At 31.5% G+C, this 27,021-nt stretch overlaps 2 protein-coding genes across 2 annotated transcripts in view; one reads left to right on the forward strand and one right to left on the reverse strand.

Annotated features, from left to right (window-relative positions):
- LOC117233256 (cation-independent mannose-6-phosphate receptor) overlaps positions 1–27,021 on the forward strand; it is a 33,919-nt gene that overhangs the window by 5,901 nt on the left and 997 nt on the right. Inside the window, exons 14-15 of the mRNA XM_033493384.1 lie at positions 23,425–23,551; positions 26,063–26,211. Of these exons, the coding sequence (XP_033349275.1) occupies positions 23,425–23,551; positions 26,063–26,211 (276 nt within the window). The remainder of the gene's footprint in view (positions 1–23,424; positions 23,552–26,062; positions 26,212–27,021) is intronic.
- LOC117233224 (protein toll-like) lies at positions 241–16,204 on the reverse strand. Its single transcript, XM_033493337.1, has 6 exons — positions 15,902–16,204; positions 6,307–6,538; positions 3,488–4,485; positions 2,397–2,715; positions 1,612–2,220; positions 241–1,432 (listed from the first exon to the last, which is right to left on the reverse strand). The coding sequence occupies exons 2-6, from the start codon at positions 6,502–6,504 to the stop codon at positions 284–286; spliced, it is 3,273 nt and encodes a 1,090-aa protein (XP_033349228.1). The 5' UTR covers positions 6,505–6,538; positions 15,902–16,204; the 3' UTR covers positions 241–283.

Raw genomic sequence — 27,021 nt, forward strand, 5'->3', positions numbered from 1 at the left:
GGTCAAATGTAATTCTTGTAAAACAGTACAATTGTGGAAACGTGACTTTTTCTCAAACTCTTAGTGAATAAGCCAAATCGAGTTAGACTAGTTGAGGTAGATAAGCATCGTTGCTTAAGTTGGTTAAATCGTTAACAGATAAAGTTAAATGTTATAAATTTGGTAATTCTTGTAAGTGGTTTCACAAACACAGACACAAAATGAGTAATTTGAGGTTTTTGTTTAAAGAATAGTTCTGCCTTGAAAATGTTTCGTATATTCTTGGACGTATACGATGATCTCATTACACGGTGGTACATTGTACCTTATTAAGGAGATTATGCTTTATTAAGTCCTCAGGCAAAAGAATGAGCTTGGCGTTATTTGTTGGAGACAGATTTTCAAAATGTTCTTTACTGTTTTTCTCATCGCATATAAATGCTTTAAGAGAATCTGCCGGTGGAGTGCTCGCTGCAGGGGGTGTTTCAGGAACACCATTCGGATAAATAAGGTCTTTCTTCTCGCCGTTAATTTGTATGCACGGATTTGCAAAGAATCTTCTACATACACGATACTTTGCTAATTGTGAAGGATTTGGTACCTCACGTGATAGCTTATGAGGTAGCGCATGTGGTAACGCATATCGCAATTTATCCCAAAACCAAGGGTCACCCCATTTCACATATGTGTTCATACTCAAATACGCCTTAAGTTCTGGATCCAAATCGTCTGTAGGACCAATTTCGCCGTACAAAATTAAAATAACTCGCGCTCTACCTTCGCTGAGAGCTTGACTATGAGCTGCTCTAAACTCCATTCGTCCCCAAACACTCTCCAAAAAGTTAGGTGATAAAACTACTACTGTCCGCCTAGAATCCTGAACGGATCGCGCGATTTGTGTCGGTATCCACTCTCCAGCTAACCAATCACGAAAGTGCAGACACAGTTTGAACGGTCTTGGACCACTCTCTAGTTGTGGCACTAGCTCGTTCACGATGAAGTCTTCGTCTTTATGTGAATAACTTATGAATGCATCGTACAGCTTATCTTTGTCTAGTTCGTCCTCGGTTACTAACCACAAGCAAAGTTGATGTGCGTATAGCCAAACTTTGATTTCTCGTTGATATCGGTAATATAGTGCTGCTAGCACACCGATTATTAGACCAGTGATAGCTGTGACCACGCTGATCACGATTATTATTATAATGTTCGTGGAACAAAGATCTGTCGCTGTCATCTTCAACATCGGCACGTTCATGTCTCTGCAGGTAATCTTCAAGGAATTGGGGATTTCTATAACTTTCGTTTGAATGAAATTGAGAAAATCTCTTGTGTCGCAGTCACATATCCATGGATTTCCGTCTAATGTCACTGTCATTAAGGAGGTATTGTTCATGAATTGCAAAACATCTGAGTTCAATCTGCTAATATTATTGTTGTGTAGCTCCAAAACCTAAAAAATTCAAAATTAATCCTATTGGTACTAAGATTGTTTGGAAATATTATCGATTTTATAAAGGACTGGCGATATTGCACCGATAATGTTAATCACTGATAAATGGTAGTATATTAAAGATGAAATCTGTAATTGATAACAATCTTAAAGATAAAGAAGATTTATAATTCACATACCTCAATGTTCAATGGCAACTCATCTACAGATATGTCATCGATATTATTGTTCGACAACAGCAATTTGGATATTTGCATATTGCTCGAACCGATTTTAGCTACTGGCGACATTCTGGTCAGTTTATTGCCTGTGAGATTTAACTCGAGTTTCTGAAATACTTCAGATGGCAAAGTCGTGATGTTTGTCAAATGTGGCACATGTGTCAAGTTTTGGTGCGAACAATCAATTAGAAATGCTTTACTGTCGCGTTTTAACCAACACTTGCACTCGTCAGGACAAGGATCTGATACTTGACACTTTAATTTCTTTGATTTCAAATTTACTATTTCTATATCTGCAAGCCAGTCTGGACTTTGACATTTCAGGTGTCCCGGTATTATATGGAAAAAGTTTTGTACGTAGGGGTGCATTCTTCCGTCCATGTAACGAAGAAAGTCGTATAAATCGCAGTCGCAGACAATAGGATTATTTTCAACGTATATTATTACGTTACGAGGATTCGTTTGAAATTTCGCCAATCTTTCAGCTGTAGATAAGTAGATATATTTTATTCGATTGTGTGTAAGATTCACTTTAATATCATTCGACAGAAATTGTAGATTTTCGGCCTGGAAAAAGAAATTTTAAATGATTTAATTCCAATAAAATATTTATGATGTAATTAATTACAAATAGCAGAACATATTCATAGTTTTAAACGTTCTTCAATATAGAAATAAAAACAACTAAAAGAGCTTGCTTATTTGTTATAATAATAAATAATATTTCTGCTATATTATCTTACCGATATTTGCGTTATCTGGTTGTATCGGAGATCCAAAATTCGCAGCTTTAAACTGCCTATGGTCCAATCACTATATATTTCCGAAATATTATTCCTGGCCAAATGTAACTCTTGTAAAGCAGTACAAGTATGAAAAACTGATTTATTCCCAAAATCATCTGGATAGGTATTAATCGAGGCATTAAATTTAAGGTAATTATGAGAGAATTGCGCTATCCGTAGCTTAGTCAAGGAATAGAAACTCGTGTCTTCTATCACTTTCAATTTATTTTCTGACATATTCAGGTATTCCAGTGATTTTAAACTTTTAAAGATAGATCTGAAACATTTTAAATAAAGGAAAATTTTAGGTAACTCCAAACTGTCGTTCTTCAATAAAGTTGGTAAACATTTTTATCACATTTAGATAGAATATTTAAAATACTATATTTGTAGTACATGCAAAACATAATAAAAATTGCATGAATTTTTTTGGTAGATTAAAGCTATAATGTATTAATCTCTTATGTGATTATTTTGTAAAAGTCGTTACTATCTAACTTTATGTTTTATTATTTTTTCCAGTATCGTAAAATCATCATGTTAATTACTTGATTGTATACTCAATAGCAAATTAGAATTAGAGTAAAACTCCATTTATCTGAATCTCGTTTATTGAAGCGACATTTTAGATAGTACCTGATTAAATTACATCCACTTATTCAAACCCATTATTTGAAGGAATCATAGGTAGTAGAGAAAACGAACTGAAAAATGGATACAGTCTCAATATTTAGCTTATTAAGTAGTTTGTTGCTTAAAATAGATACGAGCACAAATGATATATTTCTTTATATCATTTCCACTTAATTTGGAAAAAATAAATTCCTCTATTTTTATATTTATGAAAACAAATTAATGCTATAAGCTCTTATTCAGAAAAGATGTAAGTTATTCTATCTTTGTTCTCAATACCTGATATGAATTCCAATTATTCCTCATGAATCCAAATAAAAGTAAAATTTGTAATTTTGTGAACTTTTTACCTATTACCATTCTCTGATAATAAATTATTATCTTATTATTTTAATTGCACTATAGTATCGCCTTACCTAGATATCGAAGTAAGATGATTCTTAGACAAATCCAATGTAACCAAATGTTTCAAATGCAAGAAAATTTCATCAGGCAATGACGTCAATTCGTTGTAATTAAGTAACAATTTCGATAGATGTTCCAATCCGTTAAACAGGTCTTTAGGGAGTGATTCAATAAAGTTTCTCTGCAAGCTAATGTTGTTCAATGAAAAGGAACCTCGAAATAGATCAGCTGGCACTTTCTTCAAACCATTGCTTCTTAATTCCACTGTAACGAGCTCCTTCAAATTCGCGAACAATCTATTCGGCAATGTAGTCATGTTTCTTTTATTAGCATACAAATTCACCTCTCTCAATCTGACATTATGCTCTAGTAGACCTTCTGGCAACGATGAAAAATTGTTGGAAAACAAATTTAACGCCTCCAGATTCTTCAATTTCGCGAAAATATCTTTTGGCAGGGTAGTCAATTCGTTTCCGTTCAGGTCCAAGGAATTCAGAGTCTCGAGCTTGTCGAATGTACCTGGCTTGATCTCCGTAAACTTGTTCTGCCATAAATTCAAAAATCGCAGTTTCCCTAATGGATTTAATATACTTGGTTCGATGTTGCCCATCATATTCATACCCAATTCGAGCACCTCTAAATTCGGTGTATATTTGAAGATCCCAGGTGACAAATGTACGCGGTTCTCGCGTAAATCGAGCCAGACCAGTTGAGGTATATCAGCAAAAAGATCGCTGCTAAGGTTGGTTAAACCGTTGCTGGATAAAGTTAAGTGTTGTAGATCTGGTAATTCTTGTAGGTGTGTTCTGTTGATCGCCGGGCCTAGTTGTTCAAATGACTCGAACACCAGAGTCTTTACGCTTCGTACGCCGAATCTCCTCGCGATTTCTCCTAGACTCAGGTTCGTCGGTAACGTGCACATCCTGAAGTATATAGATTCTATGTCGTCCGTGGATGTTAAACCGTTTACGTGGAAGTCGGTCCATTGCGGTGAATTACGGCACTGAGTCTGAAAAAGTAAGAAATGTTTTTAGTAAGATTCTGTTAAAGATATTCTATTAATGACGATCTTTCATAGATAATAGGAATGGACATGTACGATTATACAGCGTGTTCTTCTATCTGTTAGTCTTCGAAAGGAATCTAAGTAGCGCCAATGAGTGCGATCTTGTATTGTTTATCCATTTTGCAAATAAAGATTTATTTTATTATAATTCTACGTTTTGGATCATACTTTCAATAAATTTATAACGTAGGTTCTTATCTAGCGGAACATTTTATACTATGCCTCATTTTTCTTATTATTTCATCGTATGATATACAAAATTTGAGAGCTCATTCCGTCAATAAAAATGGAATATTATATTTCATAAAACTAATATATATACACACAATATAAATTTATGTATACATCTCTTTTTTTTTGAGTGCCAGTTACAAAATGAGATAAAACTATTCAATATTAATATTACATATAAATATGCAATAGAAAGTTTCATTTCTGTGAATTGAAGTCATTTCCCAGGCGTAGGTACGAGTCTGTATATTATGAAACGCTACTTATCGTCGCAAGGGCTGCCGTATTGGAAAATTTATTTTGTTGTTAATGCATCGAATTGGGTTACACATTGTGGTTACAGGAATTTTCTGTGGCCCGTTAATGATTGCGATAGTCTTTCTACGTAAATTGTTGTGCAATAGAAAGTGAAAGTTTCGTGAAGCATGTAACTGTAAGAGGATATCGATCTTCTAGTTTTACGTTTAAACGTTTTTACTTCGAAATTTACTTGAATATATTATGAATATATTTTTCACAATTTCGTGATATTAACAGTGTTATGAACGATAGCGTTGTCAAGTTTCATAGCAGAAACGTTCGATTTATTTTAACCGTACCACGGCGTGAAAAGCTTAACTATCGCAGTTTCTTAACTGTATTAATATTCATTTAATAAAACTACTCTATGAACAGATTTATTTTTGTGAAATTATTATAAATGGTTAAACTATCGTACAAAACAGGTGAGAAGAGACGAACGGTTTATCGTACCTGTATTTGGCACAAGTCTTAAGAAAATGACGAATAGAATTGAGTAATTAATTGATAGAACATCACACGTCTTATATCAAAAGGAAAAAAAAGGAGAAAAAGAAAACAATTTAGAATTGTTGATATCAAAATGCAGACGCTATAAAGTAATTTCAATCATCTCTTCAATTATCTCTTATCAAATGGAACTTAATAACGCGCAATTGTTTAATCAGGCAATTGAAGATTACACATGGAACATATGATTTCCATTTTTGTGAACACTTGGTAGTTGAAGAGAAGTATTCCAAGTTCCACATACGACACATTTAAAAGTAAAATAATTGCTAAATTATCAATTATACTTGAAATATCAAGCTGAGCATTACTGTGTTTCGTATAAAGGTTTTATTGTACGCGTATAAAATTTAAAAACTACTCCTCTTGTTATTAAAAAACAAAAAAGCGAAATGTGACTCATCATGTGTATGACCTTGAATCATAAAAGAGAGAACAATAAGAAAATTAACAAGGTACTGACACGGATATGCGTACAGAGATGCAGAACAAAAGAAACATCTCTATCGCTTCATCGCTTCTATCGATCATTTCAACGCTTTAAAGATACATTTAAAAATAACACAAAAATACATAAAATAATTTCAAGAATACGTTTTACATGGAACTCGCGAAATCACGTGCTTTGTACGATACTGCGTACGATGTACGGTTACGTTCTTTCTCGATGAGTTCCCGCGTACGGCTCTCTTTAAAAAGCATGAATGAGTCACTCGTGCTTACCTTAATAAAAACATGTTGCTGAACGTCTATGATGAAGGCCGAATTCTCGTCTGTTGGGCAGTGTATCTCATAGTCTCCGTTTGGCGACGAAAGGCAGGTGCAGGCGTATTGCTGTGGACATTGTCCCTTAAATGCATAACACGTTGCAACGATGACCATCCAGAGGATGATCGAATATCGTAGGGAAAATTCGATCATCCTGTTGAGTCCCGTGGTATTCGATCGGCGTATGCTGCGAACAGAAAAGGTTTTTTTCCCCGTCAAAATCGCGTCAAGCTCCGTTGAAAATCGTGTTCTTCGAGGATTATTTTTGTTTGGTGAAAAGAGAGATCGGAAGCAGCGGTACGACGAATCAGATTAACGCGGTTATTTCCTTATGCAATGATAAAGCTGTGGCTCCCGTTGTGCGCGCAAGCCCGATGTCAATTGCATTGTGCTTGTTGCCCTCGAATTAACTTCGACTAATTTATCCACGAGAAAGGGTAGTGAATATTCGAGTGCTAACTGTCAACGACGCTAATGGGTGTTCTTCGAACGATGAGAAGATTTCAGAACGTCTGTTGTCTCAGAGACAGAATGGATGACTCAATGATCCCTTTCGAACGCTGAGACGATACGAACTGATAGTTACAAGTGCGCAAAGGACGCTTCATTCTTCGACTGCTGAGAGTTGACTCCGATTCGAAACGCGAAGCACGACTGAGATTGGCAAATGTTCTCTTCCATTGACTAAGACTAAAGTATAATTAAGACTAAAGGATTCACTCCACGAATCCTTGAAGATGATGATGGTTGAAAAGCTCGGACGAGAACTGATCTCTCCGAGTGCTGATAGATTCTGACGAATGAAAAGCTTGGATAAGGTGGTCACAGATCGTTTCAAACGATTGAACGATACTATTACACGACTGTTTAGAGACGTTCGCCGTTGAAAGACCAGCACGAGACTCCTAGAGATTCCTAAACTCGATCGTCTACGTCTAGCAAGGGACAAGTACGCGCGAAGTCCCAGAAGTGTGTCTGCTGATCGGTTTTTACCGAACAGAAGAAAAAGGACAATAGTTGTTGATATAATGTACTTGCATACGTCCAAAACGATGAAGCGGGTGAGCGATATCCGGACGAACCTGAGAGTCCAGAATCAATTAAGCAAGGGTCGCAGAAATTCTTCCGGATGGTTCTCGATCGAGCTGGTTGTTACTCGTCGCTAATGACCTTTCGGAAGTAAATTGAGAACGATGGACATTAACAAATGAAAAGCATTGTTATAGTCATTAAAACGAAAACCTTCTGAATGCTAATGTCCCGACACAAACATAGTTTCTTGTGTAGGAAAGTGTGCACTGTAAAATTACCTACGAAAATCTTCACGCTTTCTTGTTCCTTCGGAAGAGACACTTCGCATCGCAGAGCGCAGTTAAACTATTCTAGATTTGGTGATCGGGGATTTGATAATTTGGAGATGTTGATTTTCAAACCTTCGTATGGGATTTGGTGTCGCAAAAGGATTATATTAAATCCACAACTCGTTAAATATACTTATCTTCTACTTTTCTCATATCCGACTATATACGCGAACGTGAATGACTCAGACTAAACAGGAAGTCTTTGTCGTTTAATCAAGTATCAAGAACGCATTTCACAATGAACCTGTACAATCGTAACTGATCGTCGATTAGGCGTGATTATGCGCGTTACTTGGTTCTCCCCAAGATCAATCGGATCGAGAGAAAAGTGTCACCAAGTTCTCTCGGCGAAAGGAATGTCGAAACATCATGCCTGCCACGTATCAGATCCTTCACAACTGTATTCTACGCAACGTACATCCGGGCTAATGACCCGAGTAGTAGTTACACGCGTTTGTTCGAGACACGCCTCGTTTCACGACTCATTGCAAAACGCGTAATGCATACGGGTATGCATGTGAACGAGCTTCTACGAAGGTCGAACGTGATAAGTAGACCGCGAATGTAAATTTTTGTGAATGCAATTAAAAGCGTAAACATTAAGAGTAGCTGATACATATTAGAACGAGTACTGTGTATATTTGGATATTTCATATATTTTTGATATCTTCAGAATATATTTATTGCAAACTTGTGTACACAGTATGATCGAAAGTACGTATAGTGAATTCAATATCAAGCATATCTGTCCCAACATTTCTTTAATCATAAAATTTCTACTTCCTGAAAGCAATGATAACGACAGATAAAAGAATCAGTGATTTAACGCTTCCTGTGTAAATTTTTTTCCTTTCGTGCCAAGCAATTTATTTATTGATACTGACGCTTCATATTTTTCCTACAATTTCAACCGCGCTCAAGAGTATCGACGAGAAGGAGTAATGACGGAGAAAGTGATTTTCATTCACGATTGACAAGATAGCAATCAGATTTGGGAACAAAGAAAATTTTACGATTCACAAGTTAATCGCGTACGAATTAAATTTAATCAAATTATCGTTGAACTTGCTAAGTTGTAAAATATTTTAAAAAGAAGTTGCAATAGTTTGAAGAAATACTTTAAAGAAAATTCATACCTAGGTATGTACAACACTGTTATTTCAAATATTTAGAAATAATTTTTTTTTTAATAAAAACGAGATAAAGGCGATGTTAGTGAAAGTATGACTCTCATTTTCAAATTTTTCTCATTAAGATTGTTACAAAATATAGACTTTAGGAACAGTAATATAACGTTGCAATAATTGATAAATATATTTAGTCTTTCAAATATCTTTTAAAGAATAAATATATTTCAACGTCGTATGAGAAAATTTGTTTAGATTAATTTATTTCAGTTTATTTAAGTAGATTTCACATCTTAAAATTCAGTTGCGTTAGAATATGTTTTATCCATCTTTCTCCTTGTTATCATATTGTGCGTCAATGTGTTATATCTACTAAGCCACACTCGTGAATATAATTATATCTTGTCTTTCCACCTATGTGATAGATTAAGATATGTAATTGTTATGTAAGTGATACAATCAGGTCAATATATAAATATAGTAAGTTATGATACGTATCTAGCTACTTGTTGATTAATATAAATCTTTTAATACAGCTGTTCTTGGAAAGACAATAAAATATAGATATATTTTTCGTAATCTTGTGATTTTTTGAAGGAATTTCAATTTTTACAAAAGTACAGTCGAACTTGAATAATCGTGTGAGTAAATATTTTTCTTCAGTTTTATTGCTTATAGTTGCTTCAAACGGTATAAAACTATGATTAACATCTTAGCAAACGCTATTCGTTAGGTATTGCAGTTACTTTAATTTAAAGTAATTATTTTAGTTAGTTAGATTAATGTAATTGGACGGTGTAACTTAAAATAAAATATGCATGAAGTACAAGCAATGGACCAAACATAGTTTATTGTCTTAAATGTAACATAATAATTCAGCTACTAAATACACAAGAGATATATTTTATTTTACTTAGAATTTCAGTTTCCCTCGAAGATATGATAAAATAGAATACTTGGAAGTACAGAGTAAACAAAATCTCTAAGAATCATTTCGACAAAGATTTGAACGTGCTATTCTGACATCATTCTATAAGAAACGAGACTAAAAATACGTGTAGTAAATAATGATACCTGCTTCCAAGGAAAAGACCAGCAAAGGTCAATTCGAATCATTCAGCTACGCATTAGTATGCAGTTTCTTTTTGGATTTGTTTGTTACGTGCTGACTGTACTATGAAAGGAAAGATTGTTGGAAATCTACTGACCCATAACATTTTGAAATAATTACTTGCTATTCTTTCCTTCTACAACATTAATTAATTTGACAATCTTTGTGATAATTTTCATCTACTGAGAGATACATCTATTACCATAATTTTGCATACATTTGATACATTGCTACCTCGTTGTATTATTATTTCACATTTTTTGTTATTTATATTTTACAAAATTATATACTCGAGTAGCTATTGAATATTACATACCACTATGCGATCGTTATATTTTATTTATTAGCCACGAAAATTGTTTTATGTTAGTTAATCAAAAAACCAACAGAAAATTATATTCAGCAAAATCGTAAAAGATGTTATGCAATAAACATCAGTAAAAAAAAGTAACAAAAAATTGTGTGTTATTTAACAAAATTACAAGGAAATTTTGACACGTCAAGGCGTCAATATGCTTATGCGTGATATTAAAAAATCAATAATCTTCCACTAAATCTACCAACTAAAGGGAATTATACATGTATAACAATTAGTACGATGCTCTTGAGCAGCAATTGGAATATTAAAGGAATGTAAGACTAGGTCAGTACATTTAAAAATGTTAGATAAAGCTTGGCAGCGGTTTCGAACATAACGGAATATGCTTACGCGTTTAGATTTCCTTAATGACCCACTTTTCCGAGTTTTAGTATTATATCCTGATAAATATATGTACGTGGAGACAATACGCGATAGTATGTACATATTCTGTTAGATTCAACACAGACGAAAATAACCGTGGAGATTTGCAAAAACACACCTATTTGAGATTAAGACTGATATTCTTGTTTCTTAAGAATCATGTTGAAATTAGATAACTAACGTAACAGACATAAAAGAAAGAGAGATTAGTATAAAAAACAAAATAACAGGTACCTAACCATGACCTCTCGAACGATTTGTAATCTGATTTTTGATATGTTATATAATAATAAGAGATTAGATAAAGCAGTTGCATGCTTTGAACCGAGAACAAATTGGTAACAACGGTGAGACATTGTTGCAAACTAAAAGAAAGTTTATCTTTCTTTTTTCCCTTTTTCCTTAAATATGAAGATTAATGAATTTAGTTTAGACTGTTTACGAACTTGCTATTATCTGATATGGTTATACCTTATAGTGTTAGATGACAAAGTTTCTATTTGGGTTTTAGTTAAATTTTATAACATCAGGCGTATTCTTCAAATGTTTTTTTCTAATCAGGAAATATATATTTATTTACTGTTTCGATTAAATGAATTACAATTAGTGGAATTATCTGCATAAAAATATCTATAGTATTATACGAAAAAATGGGAAAACGTTTACCTATGTTGTATCCATATGAAAAAATATGTATGTTTTGTATTCAATACAAATGCAAATGTAAGAGCGTGTTTACCGCATCCATACTCCGTGTAGCCTCATTGGGCTTTTAAAATACAGACACTTGATAGGCTGATAAATTAATTTTTTTTAATCTTGTTAACCTGCAGAGACAAATGTTAGATGCGCCTACATCCTTCAGAGAAATAAAAAATTAGATACGAATGATCCAATCTTGAATGATAGCAGAAACAAAATTACACGGTAATTTTACGGTTACACGGCAACATTCTGAGTGTATATTTCTTGCATGTATTCTGAAGTATAGAATTCTTTAAATTGTTTTCTACCTTTGGTTTTATAAAATGGAAAATACGCGGTTAAGATATATAATTTAAAAAATATACTCAATATCAAGTTTTATACAATTTTTAACAACAATTCTTTCTTTTCTCCAACTTACCGAGATTAAACTACCAAATCTACTAAAACAACTTTAATCGTTACGAATCCTTCTAAAGATAAACGTTACTCTGTTAACTCTAACACGTTCGGTCACACATTGCAGCTTGTAAAACTAGTATCTCATTCGTGATTCCACAGTAAATATGTATTTCCATGAAGCTATTCTTCAGTTCGCAACAGCAGGAGCTATGAATACAAACTACACTTCCGCAAGAATAGTCACCGTTTGTTATTTTTTTTCTCTCTTATTTTTTTTTTCCAAACAATTTCTGTCGCAGACAAATACAAAGTTTTTACAATTATTTCGCGAATCTTCAAATTAATAACTCCGCGATAACGTACAGTTAGATAATCGCAATGTGAATCGCAATCGTCTATTAGTTGCATGGCTGTTACGTGCACAGGTAGACAGACAATGTCGATTTAGCCAAACCAAGGACGTTTGGCATTCTCTTTGCTTCTAAAACTCTGCTTTGCTTCGTGAAACTCGTTGATGTTTGCTCACGTACATGCGTACGAAATAAAAGAAAAAGGATTTTATCTGAGAGAGAACGACCAAGATGTTGCCAAACATATATGTAGTAAAGATTACTAGATAGATATGATTATTAGACAGATAAAAAAGTTAAAATAAATTTTTTAAAATAAATTTTCATTAATTTATGCAGTTTGCTTTTCAGTCAGCCCAACGCCTTTTCTGCTTTCACTTGAGAAACAAAAAATAAGGCTATAGTATTTATTAATATTTTTACACATTAAACTTGTAAAAAAAAACACGGTTTTTTTATACGATCCTTTTATAAAATATAAGCTTCAGAAGTTCAAAGCAATTCTGATGCAGATTTTGTATAAAACTTCTATTCTCCAAACCTATAACGAATATTCGGTATATTTTAGATATTTTATGTTTCTATACCTATATTATCTGCATTCTGTGCATTTTTTAAAATCTGTAAGTACATAAATATCCGCGCGTTGGATATCGTTCTTCTGTGCCTCGATATCATTTTGTTATGTTGAAGGAAAATGACGAATTGTCTGCTTTTAATCTATCAAAGCCTGATTGGTAGGTTTTAAGACATGTGCTATCACAGTTGTATTAATCCCTGTTTTTCAATATCGGACGTGTATGCAATAGACGCAATAAGATTAATTTCCTTGTGATACGAAATATAATATCGTTCTCTCCACTAGTTCATCAATGCGAAAAAGGTATAAATTACTGGACGAAGCAGGAAAGAAGCAAAATAAAAAATTGACTTCGTATCATGATTTCTTTGAACGTAACAATTTAATAGCATTTTACCGATAATCGTAGTTCAGCGAGAAAATTATCTATTGCAGTAGATTTTAATAGCATGTCGAGTAAACTTTATATAATATGTATATTTTGATACATCAATATTTAGATGTCGAACTAAATAGACTTGTTTTCTAGGTATGAAAAGCAAATCGATTCCACGTAATGATTTTTATTGTCAGTATCTTCACTTCAAGGCAAATATTCATTTGTTTCTAGAACTGAATGTCTGCTCTTAAACGCGTGAAAAATTATCATCGTTTAATTTACATAATTAGATTTAATTCTGTCTAGAGGTGTAATAAGCAAGAATTCATGAACTTACTTCATTGTAACTACATGCAATTATATATTTGTTATACGTCTATAGTTCACTTCATTTTTAAAATATATCATTTTTCTATTTCTTATAGAAATTAAATAACGAATTCATTCATATTATATCGTGATACCTATGTGAATAATATAAACAGTAATTTCTCATTTCTTCCTTCTTTCTCCACTTTTGCTTCTTTTGTTTCTTGTAAGTTTCATTTCTCTGAAACATCTCATCTTCTATTCTCTGGTAATTGGGACTAATTGAAACCTCCTCATTAATTTAATTGATCAGACTTTTCCTTCTATTTTTTCTTTCTCTATTATTCTATACAATTATATAAGTTAGTACTTTTTTATAAATATATGATTTTCCATGTTAATATATATTACAATTATATTATTCTATATATTACTTAAATACATCAAGAAATATCTTATAAAAGTGATATGTAATCATCATATATTTGGTACAGATTGTATATAATCCCTTTTTAGCTATATTTTTATCATACTATACTCCATTTTATAGAATAATTAAACTTTAATTGAATACTGATTATTCATAGTGAGATACAACATAAATATAGAAAATTATAGTTGAAAAATTCTAATAAATACAACAATATAGCGTAATTATACTATTTTATACAAATAACGAAGGAAAATCTAAACTAAATACTTCATATTCCATATAATCAGCTTTCTAATATTACATTGGTATCATGTATACATATGTATGTACGTATAAATACACTCCCTTCATAGAATATATTAGACCTTACGCAGTAAAATACAATTTCTTGTGATATAAATGTAAAAAAATTGAATACTTGAAGCAATGTTATATTAAATATAGTAAGCAAATCCTGGGAAGTATAAATTACGTAGTCAAACAAGTAATTCTTTTCAAGAAATACGAATACCGGTTTTCAATACCATATTACAGCAATATCCGATATCTCAGCTTCTCTGCGATTCGTTTTATATCAATTTTTTCTATTATATCTACGAATTTTTTAATTTCTAATCATTTTTGAAACACAATCCAATAATAATATACAGGATTTTTTCGAAATTCTAACCATATTACTTTATAAATCATGATCGTGATTATACCTCATTTGATGTGGAAGATTAATTCTTTGAAGAGGTTATGGTTGATCAGTTCTCGTTAAAAGAGCATAATGGAATAGAGGAAAAGCAATGAGGATTTATAGTCATGATAGAAGAAATTATTATGTAAATGTTAAATGCACTATAATTTTTCGATATATTTGAAAATATCATAGAAATATTAATAGAATATGACATAAAACCTAAAATACTTTTGTGGTACTTTAAAATAATATCTCTGAATAATTACATCTATAATTTTAATATAATTTTAATTTGTTTTAATTAAGGAATTGCAATATATACCTTTTTCCATTAAGAATAAACATTACTTTAAAATTTCATCTTAAAATTGTTTATTCGAAAATTTATTTTCAAATATTTCAAATATACTTGATTACATCATAAAGCAGTATTTGAGAAAAATTAGAATGAACGAATAAAATGATACATTTATACACATATAACGGTCGTTTCCTTCTATATTCTTATCAAAAGAGTTCAAATTAAGAGTTGTAAATATGAATTTTGTTAAATCTAAAAGATTCAATATTATTATCCTACAGATTAAAGTATTTATAACTAGTCATAATTGAGATTGCCTAGTTTATATATTTTGCAAAATTATGCATAGTTTATATAATAAAATCGTTTGTCTAATAAATATCTTGTCTTATGGTGAATATCTTATAATACGTGATTTTTGATTGAGATCACTTTGACAGTTCGTGTGTAGAAAAAATTATTTGTTTATCATACATTGATAAAGAAATAAATTTAGAGTCACATAGAATCAAGCTGATATATATTTCTTTACATTAACTTTCACGTTAAAAATAGTAATGCCCAAGAAAATTCACAGGAATCTTGATCGATAAATCAACGGTAAAAGGAAAAAGTTAGTATTTAAAAAAAACGTTAACTGTTTCTTGGAAGACACATCATAGGAAATATAAACATCTCAGCGCAGGTCACGTTATGAATTAAAAAAGAAGTCCATTTTTCAATGCTGTACATCGATGTTTTCCATAGAGATATCCATATGATGATGTCCATATCATAGAGATTATAAATAACTTTAGAAAACTACTTCTATCAACAAGAAACTTACTTGTAATTATTCGTATGCTTTTATTTCATTTGAGAATAATTATATTCTTGTCCTATTGGCACAGTTAAACCGAGACTACTGTATGTACAACAAGAGAATTTAGTCGCTGGTAGCAGAATCGATATAGGCAGATCGATATCTATAATACAACACGATACTTGTTCAACGTGAACACTATCAAACGAACACAACATCGGAATAACAAACTTATTACTATTCCAAAGCAAAGGTTCTCTTACCAGATTCAACGTTGCCACTGTTTGTTTTGTTTTCTGTCGTGTGAAGCAGAAGATCCGTTTTATCACGTGAACATATTGCGTATACTTTCACAGTCACGATTATTTGATCGCAAAGTCCGTTCGATTCGATCGTGGTTAATGAAACATCACGAAACAGCAACGGAAGAATTATAATAGCGTTGAACCAGATTGAGATTCATAAACGTAACAAGTATCAAAACGGTTCGACAAGAACTGTTGATTCACCGCGCGCGCTGTTGCTCGTTGCGAGCCCGAACTCGAAATGACGGCACAACACCACGTGATTCACGACCCAATGAGTACACTGGTAGCGTGGTGGAATAAACGGCCTGATAAACGTTTGGCGTTGGAAGTAGTGGGGGAAGTAGTGGGGAAGTAGTAGGGGAAGTAGTGGGGACAAGCCTTGTGGAATTTTATGAAAGAACGAAATTCCCTCGTCTAGCTCGGTTTGTCGAGAGGGACAAAGGACGAAGATAATTTGCATTTGATGCTGTTAATGTCAACACAATATATATGGCTCATGCTATACCCAAATGCAAATGCAATATTTGTTTGTAAATGTCAAATAGAATGTTTAAGGTTAACAAAGTTATTAAAAATGATTCTTGTTTGTTTGCGTAATATTGAACTTGAAGATACTGGGATTGTTTCTTGATTCAGTTACATAGATATTGGTAAATTCCCGAATGAGAATTAAATTGCGTATTAACATGTTTCAATAGGAAGATGATATGAGTTTTGGCAAGAAAAGGAAGTGTGTATAATATACATGTATAGGTATGTATACATATGGAATGGTTCATTTCGCTTCTTGTCTTTTTAAATTTCTCCATTGTTCTTAAGATTGAAACATTGCATCGTTTCGCTCAAATGTATTATTGAATGAGTTGACCATTTATGTAAATCTTCGTAAGATAGTTAAATTAAAAATAAATAAAATAGAAATAAGTTGAATATAAATTAATTAGCGTAATCAATGATGAAAAATATATTTGGTACTTTATAAAATTTATTATATCTGATAGCCAATTGTAAAATATAACATTATCTAGTGTATGCACAGTAAGCATTGAGTAGTGATATAAATTTTATTCCTATCATACACAGTAAACAAACATAACTGTATTTCCACGTTTATAATTGCGTCAGATGCATGTTCTATTTATCATCATGTATATGTACACAACACAATTCAAAGAATAATTACTTTTTCACAAAAAAACATACATATAATCTGCAAAGAGATGATAGTAAGAAGCAAGCATAAAACTTATGGTTCAATGTTCTTATAAAATGCGGAATTACCAAGTGATTATCGGAGATGTTGGCATTTAACGCTTGGGTAATATTTAAAAACCGTCTTATCGTTATTAAACTTTAATAATAATTTTGAACTTGTTTTATTTACATAATAGCAAATGCATTCGCTAATTAAACAAAAATAATAAAAAATCAGAAGTTGGTAGATATTACAAATTTTCTTTAAAACCTTTATATAGTACCTACATTATATTTTTATAGTGAAGATATATTTGAAATTTTTTTTTCATTTCATTAAATATATATCAAACTTAGTGTATTTTGCTCTTTGCTAGCAATCGAAACGTGTTAAATATATTTAGAAAAAAACATTGAAAATTTAAATAAAATAATTAATTACTATTTAGATTTTATATGTAGATAAAATTGTGCAATTTTCACAAATAATAAAAATTGTAGTTAACAAATTTTTATTGATAATTCACGAGCAAAAAATGTTTACGCGTTAGAACAGTTATTTTTTGAACATTCGATGTATAAAAGGGCTGATTCTACTAATCTAAATAAATATAGATAGATATTATATCATGAAGAGGCACTGTAGCAAGGGTTTCTTCTCTACGAGATAAACCAGAATTCTTTTCAAGAGGCTTTTCAGATATTTCACGGAACACGTGTCCCTTCTGGTACTTTTCACTGTTTTCACTCCGCAAATATTTACCAAGAAAAGTTATACGTGTATGTCTGGGGTTTTCCTCTTAACATTTTCCTATGCATCGCAAGCTGTTTAAGAATTTTTCAATTTTTATTAAAGCATCAAGGAAATTATATTGATTTCTTTCATTTAGAGCAACGTAGTTATGAATTCCCCATTTTGTTTATCACAACAGTCAAGAGCAATTCCATGTGTTTGTTATTTTGCATATTCCTTATCTATTTTGCAGTTATTAAAATCGAGAAATATTAGAGGATGAATTATTTGTTAAAAGTTGCTTTATCGAGTATTTGACTTTACTAAATCTGGATACTACTCGACTTATTTCGAGTAAATATTTACACAGTAGAATAATAGCACAGCAATAAGATAATTATCCAAATAAATTCGTTTTAGTCCAATATTTTATCTGAATAATGGTCATTATTGTTCGTAACAAATTATTTTCTGTATTGGTTCGAATAATTTATTCGAATAACGATCGACGTAGAAATATTTTAACTGAGAAAGAACTATTCGAACTAAGTTGTGTACCGATCTTTTTACATGGATGTGTTCAGTCACCCATATTCACGATCAATCCAATTTCTACTATCAATTTATCGAACGGTAAATTTACCAAAGAAAAAATAAATATTATATGGCAACGATGAACCATAAAATTTCAAAACATACTTTGTGTTTACATACCGTTTACGATTTCTTACTTCGTCATATTCGACTTAATATGACATAAATAAATTTTTATTAAGATACATTCTTTTACGAATAATTTTGTATTACAATAAATTTTTATTCCATTAGATATTTTTCATTAGTGGCGAATAGGTATTCCTTATTAGTTTTATCGGTTATCTATTATCAGAATAAAATTTTGTCTAATCTTGTGTTATAACCATATCAAAATTTTATGGAACTAAAAGAGTTAGTACTTGTATCTGATACATAAATATATACAAATTCAGTACTTATATATATATATTCTTATAATACTTAGCCGCACTTAATAACTTCTTGTTCGCGTTCCACTAAATGAATGGTGGATTTATTATAGATAGAGAAAATAACGAATGAATAGACAATCATTTTATGGGCAGGTATAAGTGCGTGATTGTATCTGTTGAAAGATTGGCGAAACGCTGCTCTCATATGATACGTTAATAATTTTAAATATTTATTAACCACGCGAAATGGATAGAAGTAACCGTTCCATTTAATCGGTATTTTATTATTATTTATTTTACTCTATTATAATATTATTTTTTTACATCTCCTATATACTTTGCAATTTGTCAGTAAACATTAGGCAAATTGTTTTAAATGTACCAAAGTAATGCGAGAACGTTGTCTGCATTGAGACAACGTCATTATCATTCGTCAAGATCAGTCGATCTGGGTTGTTCGCAAATGTTTACTTTGATTATTAGGTCTGCAGGGTGTGTTCTTTTAAGGCTACGCGGCATATACTGATCGTTTATGTTATTGCTTAACAAATTAACATGCATTTCTATCCCTTTTTTTGTAATTACCGCTTGCCTTAATTATTTCTTCTTTAACAATTGATATTATAAATACTTGATTGTTATATTTCAAATATATTTTAAAATACCGCTATTAAAGTGTATTCAATTCATCGTTTAAACAGATATAAATTTCTTAAACGAATAACAATAACGAATAAAAAACAAATGCATGAAAATTTATGTATGCAAATGTTAAATGCACGCAACGAGCATTATATACAGTAAATTAAATATTACAATAGGCCCATTTAATAGTGCTTTGTGTTCTGCACGCAACTAGATAACAATCGTACTTTCCCCTAATTGCATCATAAAATTCATTCATCTTTAACATATTGCGATTTACAATAAAGTTTTGCATAAACAAGCACCAAATGCTTACACTTGTACAAGTAATTCTTCTACGAGGACAAATACCTGATCTATTATTTAAATGAAAGAAAAAGGGAAAAAGAAAAAGCACGCAATGCAGTGTGACGATGAAAAATAAAAGCATCCATTGAATTTTGTATTAAAACACCTAAGAAAAGAACGAGGTCGGAAGGAAACGAAGCCTCTCTGCCATTAAATTATTTCATCCAGTACCTTTTCTCCATTTTGTACAGCCGCAATCGCGTGACTTACCCTATATAGAACGTCAGAATGTCCGCGAAATTCAGATGAAACACTACAGAATCGTGATATGTAATCGAGGAAAGCTTTTCACTCTATTTCTCTATCGCGTGCAGTAAATTCGAAGGTAGATACGATATCGTTCAAATACCCAGATGTGGCGCGACATTTCTAATGTTAAGAAGTTCTGGTCGCCACATGGCCCAGAATAATAATACTTCCGTGCGGTCGAGTTTTTTTCACGGTAGCTCTCTTTGCCGTGAAAAGTGTTCCCCATTTAGAGTAGCACGACCCTTGAAAAATCTTGCTCAGATGATTTTGTAAGGGTAAGCAGATGTGCACCACGGTGCTGTATTACTATTTCCGTTTCCGTCCCTTTCACCGGCTCTTGCCACGTGCCTTAAGGTACATAATACATATGTACAAGCACTTCGAATGACCTTTTTTCTGATTTACTAAGGAGAGGAATACCATTTGGCAAGATTTTCTTTCTACTCTCTACCTTACTGATTCTATAATATTTTTAAGCACTTTATCTTTAGTTAATTCTTCCAGCAATATTTTATCCTTGAATATTTTTCTTTGAGTAGAAATTTTTTACATTCGGACTGTTAAATCTGTTAAAATCGTTTCAATTTTATGTCAAAGCTCTGTTTGTTAGCGATTTCATAGACGGGCGCGAGTTTGGGGCGAATCAGAAGGATGGTAACGGATGAGTGAGTGAGCGAAAGAGAGAGAGAAACAGAGGGAGAGTAAGGAAGAGAGAGAGAGAGAGAGAGAGATTTGTAATTGTGCAGTATGTAACGAGTTTTTTTTTTTTATTTAGTTGTTTACATTCACAATTTGTCCAATTTGGACATTTGGTAGAATTGTATGTAACGAGTGTCGAATGAGAACTATCTTTCCATTTTTTACGATCATCAATCAGTAAAGATTATTCATTTATTTTCTGAACATAATTTCTGACATCTCCATTCTAATTAATCTATTAATTACGAAGTTTAATTTCAAAAATCCCTTACGGGGTGCGCAGGTAAAATCAAGCAGCGATGAATATAAACGTCGACAGCAGGGTAAATTATAAATTTCCATTTTTGTTCGTTAAAAAATTAAGAATTCATTGTTGAAAAAGTATTAAAAGCTCAAAAATTGCCAAAAATAATGAAGTAAAGTACACAAAAACAATTCGGGCAATAGCGGATGCATTGAGAAAAATAATCAACTCAATTTATAAAAATCAATACATTATACGGAGCATAACCGATATACCAAAGAGAATAATCAACTAATAAAACTTTCTTTTCCCAAACTTTTTCCTTTTTTATAAAATAGATAACAGTTTTACTGGAAGTATAAAGGAAACCATACCACTAAATATCATTTATATTACTCTTTATTAAAATTTTGTCTTTTTTTATAGTAAACGGTAATTTTTTATTTTACACGACGAGTATACATGTCAACCGTACCAAAATAAAATTTTGCATTGACGTGTATACACGTCGAACGCAGTTAACTGGTTAAACTATATATAAAAATCTCGTTTCAAATATTAGTTTCTTAAAATCTTTCTGTTCATTGGAACGTTAACAACTGCATGTTAATTGTCGTTTAGCAATGATTCACGTAACGAGAGATTGCTGTAATAACCATTAAAATGTCATCAATCAAACGTTGGTTTCTTTTCAAAGTTCGTTTCCAAAGAACATTAGTTTCCTTTATATAGGCCTTGGAATACACGTGTTTTCCCTTCATATATTTGGAATTTCCGAAGCACTGCTGGTTTCTTCTTAATCCTTTCGCTTCGTATGCGGGTTTCTTCTTAATCCTTTCGCCTCGTATGCTGGTTCCTATTCGGTGGAAAAATTTTAAACGTTTCCTTATGTATACAGTTAGGCGGCAAATCCTAATCGTAAAACCACACTGATGTACAGAAAAATATCAATACAGCTTACACTTAGCAGAGGCCGTATGCCTGTATGATGTGTATCTATATGTATTATATATATTAAGTATTAGTATAAGCTGTATGGAAATACCAGAATAGAAGAATAGTATTATGAATAAAACATTGTATTTACTAACTTAACGAAATTATTATTGTTCCCGGAATCTTAATATATTCCAAATTATTCAGACGTCTTTATTTCCGAATTCTGTGACTGTTCAAATTATTCTCCTATTTACTAATTACTTAAGACAACATTTTTCCAGTTTTAATCATTGAAATCTAAGAGTAGGAGTAATTAGATAAAAGTTGATTATCGTTGCGTGATTATTATTAGATAATTACCTCATCTTAGTCTGCAACGTTATGTATCGCTCCGGAGTCTTAATGGTGAATTTCTGTAAGCCCTAAATGCTTTTAATGCGATCGTTTAGTGCGAGTTTAACGCATCTGACGAGTAATTAACTTGTCGTTATCTACATTCACGAACGTCCCATTATACAATTTCGATCACTTTGCTGTTTCACGATCAACTCCGGATTTACGCGTATCTTCTGATATTCGCATATTAAATTTTGCCAATAACGATGACTTTCAAAATAACAGTTACTGCGTCCGATTATCATAACGTTTCATTTATAAAAATCATAAAACGAACGCTTGGAAATACTCTGACATACAAAATCGTAAAAATTTTAACACCGATTTTGTTAAAAAAAAATAAAAGTTATTATTTTATAAACAGCAAAATTTGAAGATAAAATATACAATTATTTCTACGAACAGTTTAGCTTGAATTTGTATTGTTTTGGTCGAGCATCGCTTCTCGATAGTAAGCAAGAGAAGAATAAGTACCATTAGTTATCAATACTTGATTATGAGAAGGTATACGATATACATTATCACAAACTATATTGTGTTTTTACGTAGTATGAAAAATGTAAATTACAAGTTTATCAACAACACTTGTAGATAAATGTAATAAACCGTACTATAGCGTAGATTTTATCGAGGGAAATATTACAAGAATGGTATATTTAAAGCACGAACTTGGACAAGCTTACCTTGTGAATTACAAATGATTTGCATAATTTAAGAAAACTGTACTATAATTTAACATATATTTCTCCTTGACTAAGTTCAAGTTAGAAAAGATTGATGGATAAGTACGTCGATAAAGATTTATTGACATACTTATAAAATTGTAGATTAGCAGTATTTGCTATAGAAGTTCTTCGTATTAACTTTTATCGTTGCACAATACTGAGAAAGAGTTTCTACTTTCGTCGTAATTGATAGTTTAGAAATAATTTTCCTATGAGAAAGATAACGATAATTCTTTCCCTTCTTCTCTCGACAGTTCAAAATGTATTTTATTTTATTCTTTATTATTTCATTATTTATTATAATTGATCTCGTTTTTATATTTTTTTTTTAAATACAGGAATCACCGTGCAGTGCAGAATTCGAATGGCATACAAATGTAACTTGTACCTGCCAATCAAACTCTCAGCAACCTACTGTTCCTCCGAACGCACAGGAAGATGTACATGAATTGGCACCTAGTCATAGTGAGTATAAAAATTACAAAAGATCTCAATTTTCCTCCAATATAGCGATACAAAGTTGTTCCTGTAGGTGTACAAAATATTTAATTAAAAATAGATCATCTTAAAAATATATGAACAATTGATTCTTAGAGCACAGTAGAGAATCTTTCTCCTCGTTAACTCATTTTTTTTCAATGTTATCGATATTGATATTATTTTATTTTTACATGTATATATACATATTAATATAATGAACTTGTACAATGTACATGTTTTGTTGGTAATGTGAGAATGAGCAAGAGTATAATGATTAGACAGCGGATATTTATGAAAATTCGTATTTCCATGCAGGTCATTAAAAAATGAAACGTAGGTAGAAGGTTATTTTACTTGCCTATGTATTGTAGACAGGGTATTATATTTTGAATATTTTATATATTTTTGTATATTATGTACGTGCATTCTATGCATTTTTACGCCTTCGAATGTCGAATAATGGTGATGAATTAAGTAATGGTGATAAAATTTTGATGAATTTGTCTCTTCAGGCGTATATAGATAAAGCAGTGAATCTTAACACAAGAGTTATAATTTTAACTCAATATCTGTAATATCATAAATTTCAATTTACTCAAATTTAACTCAATATCTGTAATATCATAATTACATTACGATAAAGGTTTTACGATAAAGGTTAAAGAAATCGGCTATCTTGATGGTGATGATATTAGAAAATTTACTAATTAATTTCATGGCGCTTTGATTAGATTACGATTATTTCTATGACTAAACAATACGTACAATTATACAGTACAGTGACCAGTGGAATCACACTTTTCGCGGTCAAAATGCAGTTTTTCAAGCTTAATATTAATAAGTCAGTGATCAAGGGTAACGCTTTGAAGTAAAAATTCTGAAATTCGAATAGAAACTAGATATCCTAATTGCTCATTATAGAACATGAAGTGGCGATTTCCGGTTGAAGCTTTATACGTGTCAGTACGTGTATCTCAATTATTTAATCGTGTCCGATGTTTATAACAAAATTAAAGTCCCAGAAGGGTTTTAAAAATATGTTAGCAAGTGCTAGATATGAGATTTCTTTCATACGAAAATTGAGACAATCGTTCTAAAGGAAGATATAAATTTTACGTGCAACCTTCTTCAACTTTGAAATTTCCACGCACCTAAACAAATTGAAATCCGTAGAATTTTGACGCCTGGACTGGTTCAACCTGCAAATGAATAGTATCCTGAGCTTGTTGATACGTGTTCTTTTTCCATTATATTGAAAAGAAGACAAATATATAAACAAGCATCGAAATATCATTCATTGCTCAGTTTTTCATCTTCGGTTAGTTTTACGCGATTTTAATCAGTCTTCGCTATTCGCTTTCATCAGACAGACGTGTTTCGTTTGTGTATTAGCGCGTTTAGTTTGAATTACACGTGCTTATACATAATTCCGAATTCCTAGTTTATTTATAGTAAACGCGTAGTTAGTTTGTAGTACAGTGTATTATAATTGCTTGAAATAATTTTACATAATAATGTCGCAAGGTATGTGTAACTTCTTCGTTGCGGTTTCGTCTGCAGAGGGTTAAATATTTTTATTTTTCTGGATAAATATTATTTACGAAATAAAGATCGATATATGGCACAATGAAAAGAACCCGAGCATCTATATGTAGTGGCTTGGACAACTTAGATTATTAAATATAATTATAATATATATGTACAGTAGATAATCATGTATATGTATAATATATTGTATCAATCTTTATAAATAATTATATACCAACAACTAATTTTTATTATATTACAGTTATTATTAATCACATTATGGACTAATATAAGCATGGACATTAGTCAGTTCTGTTTTGTCGAAAAAGATTAAAGCGATGACGTTCTGCGAAAAGCGACTCGCCAGCCCACTGCATTGTGCAGTATATCGGTCATAAATTTCAGATTGGAAGCCTAGCATTAAAATCAGAGAAATCTACAGAAATGGACATATTAAATTTATCTTATCCAATCTTCAATTATCGTCAATTTGAATGTACATAGTTAATATTAAGAAATTAGAACAAACATAAAATTCAATCAGTTCCCCAATTTGCCTTATGGATTCTTTCCCCAGGAAGCTCTTCGACTCCTGTCTGAATATGCTTTCTATACAACTACTTAGAGTACAATTTACACAAAATATAGATTGCATATCGATGCTAATGTAGATAAATATAGATTCCTAAAAATATTAAAATACGCTGCTAAATTATATTTAAAATATTATATTTATATATTGAATTTGTATTAAATTTAGGCCAGAAAGAAATTACGGTTATTCGTGAAGTAAGTCAAGGGAAAGAGGGATAAAGGTGGAATATCAAAGAGAAAGTGGGGAAAACCAGAATTTGCCGATGTAATGCGGGTTTTCAATGCTTAACACGTATTCCATAGCTTTATCGAACATCGATCCGAGAAATTTATTTAAAATTGTTATTATAATATCGTATTGTTCATCTGTTACAGCTGGTACAATTGCAGGCATCGTGCTGAGTGTTATCGCCCTGGTAGCAGCGTTGCTTTATTTTCGAGATCCAGATAAACGAGCATGTTTGCGCTCTTGCATTAATCCATTTTCCTTGAAAAGAGGCAGTAGTCGCGTTCAATACTGCAGGGTACGTTATAGAAATCGCATATTATATTATTAGTTATGTATTACGCATATTATATTCATATCCGTATCTGTATTAGTTAATTAGCAATGACGAATTATCAGAAGATAGTAAATATTCTCGTAATTAGATTACTAGTGTTTACGTAAATTTATGTTTTTCTAAGCAGAATTGAAGAGACGGCAATTAAAGAGATAAATACGTGTTCGTTTATTATATTTTGTAACTTATAACGTTAGATGTTTTATATATTTTTGCATATTACACGCATTTCGTACATTTTTCAATCTATTAATTTTCCATAAGCATATAAACATACGCAATTTACTTATAATTGCAAGCATAATGTTATATATAAAAAAGCTGTTGTTATTTCTATACTCAGAGGTATTATTTTATTGAAGGGATAAATCTATCACATCGTTCTGAGCAGAAAAAACCTTTATTGCACGCGCTCACAAAAACTAGGGATAAAAACAAAAAGGCATCTTAAGCCTATCGATCAAATTTATCTCTAGCTACTATTTCTTATAACTAACGCATCTGCATATGGATGGCGAGCACGAACTCACGTTGTCATTTTCAACAAAAGCTTTATTTGGCTTGTGAAAATTTAAAGGAGTATAAATAATTATATAGTTTTTGTCTTTTATTTTATACTTACGTTGTATTACTTTATGATATATCCTTTGCTCGTTTGTCGTTTGTCTATTTCGTTCTTCTCGTGATATTAAAAATTGCGTAAAAATAAATTTCATTTTATTAAAACAAATTATATCGGTTACACCGGCCTTTCTTTGCAACTTATTTATT

The sequence above is a fragment of the Bombus vosnesenskii genome, unplaced genomic scaffold (genome assembly GCF_011952255.1).
Source record: "Bombus vosnesenskii isolate JDL3184/JDL3185 unplaced genomic scaffold, Bvos_JDL3184-5_v1.1 scf7180000013263, whole genome shotgun sequence".
NCBI lineage: Eukaryota > Metazoa > Arthropoda > Insecta > Hymenoptera > Apidae > Bombus > Bombus vosnesenskii.

What these genes read in the sequence shown, in the direction of transcription:
- LOC117233224 (XM_033493337.1), bottom strand. Translation starts at nt 6,504, where the DNA reads ATGATCGAATTTTCCCTACGATATTCGATCATCCTCTGGATGGTCATC. An exon ending in AGCAACATGTTTTTATTAAG is followed by an intron (nt 4,486 to 6,306) that starts GTAAGCACGAGT and finishes TTACTTTTTCAG; the next exon opens with ACTCAGTGCCGTAATTCACC. An exon ending in AGTTGCCATTGAACATTGAG is followed by an intron (nt 1,433 to 1,611) that starts GTATGTGAATTA and finishes TGAATTTTTTAG; the next exon opens with GTTTTGGAGCTACACAACAA.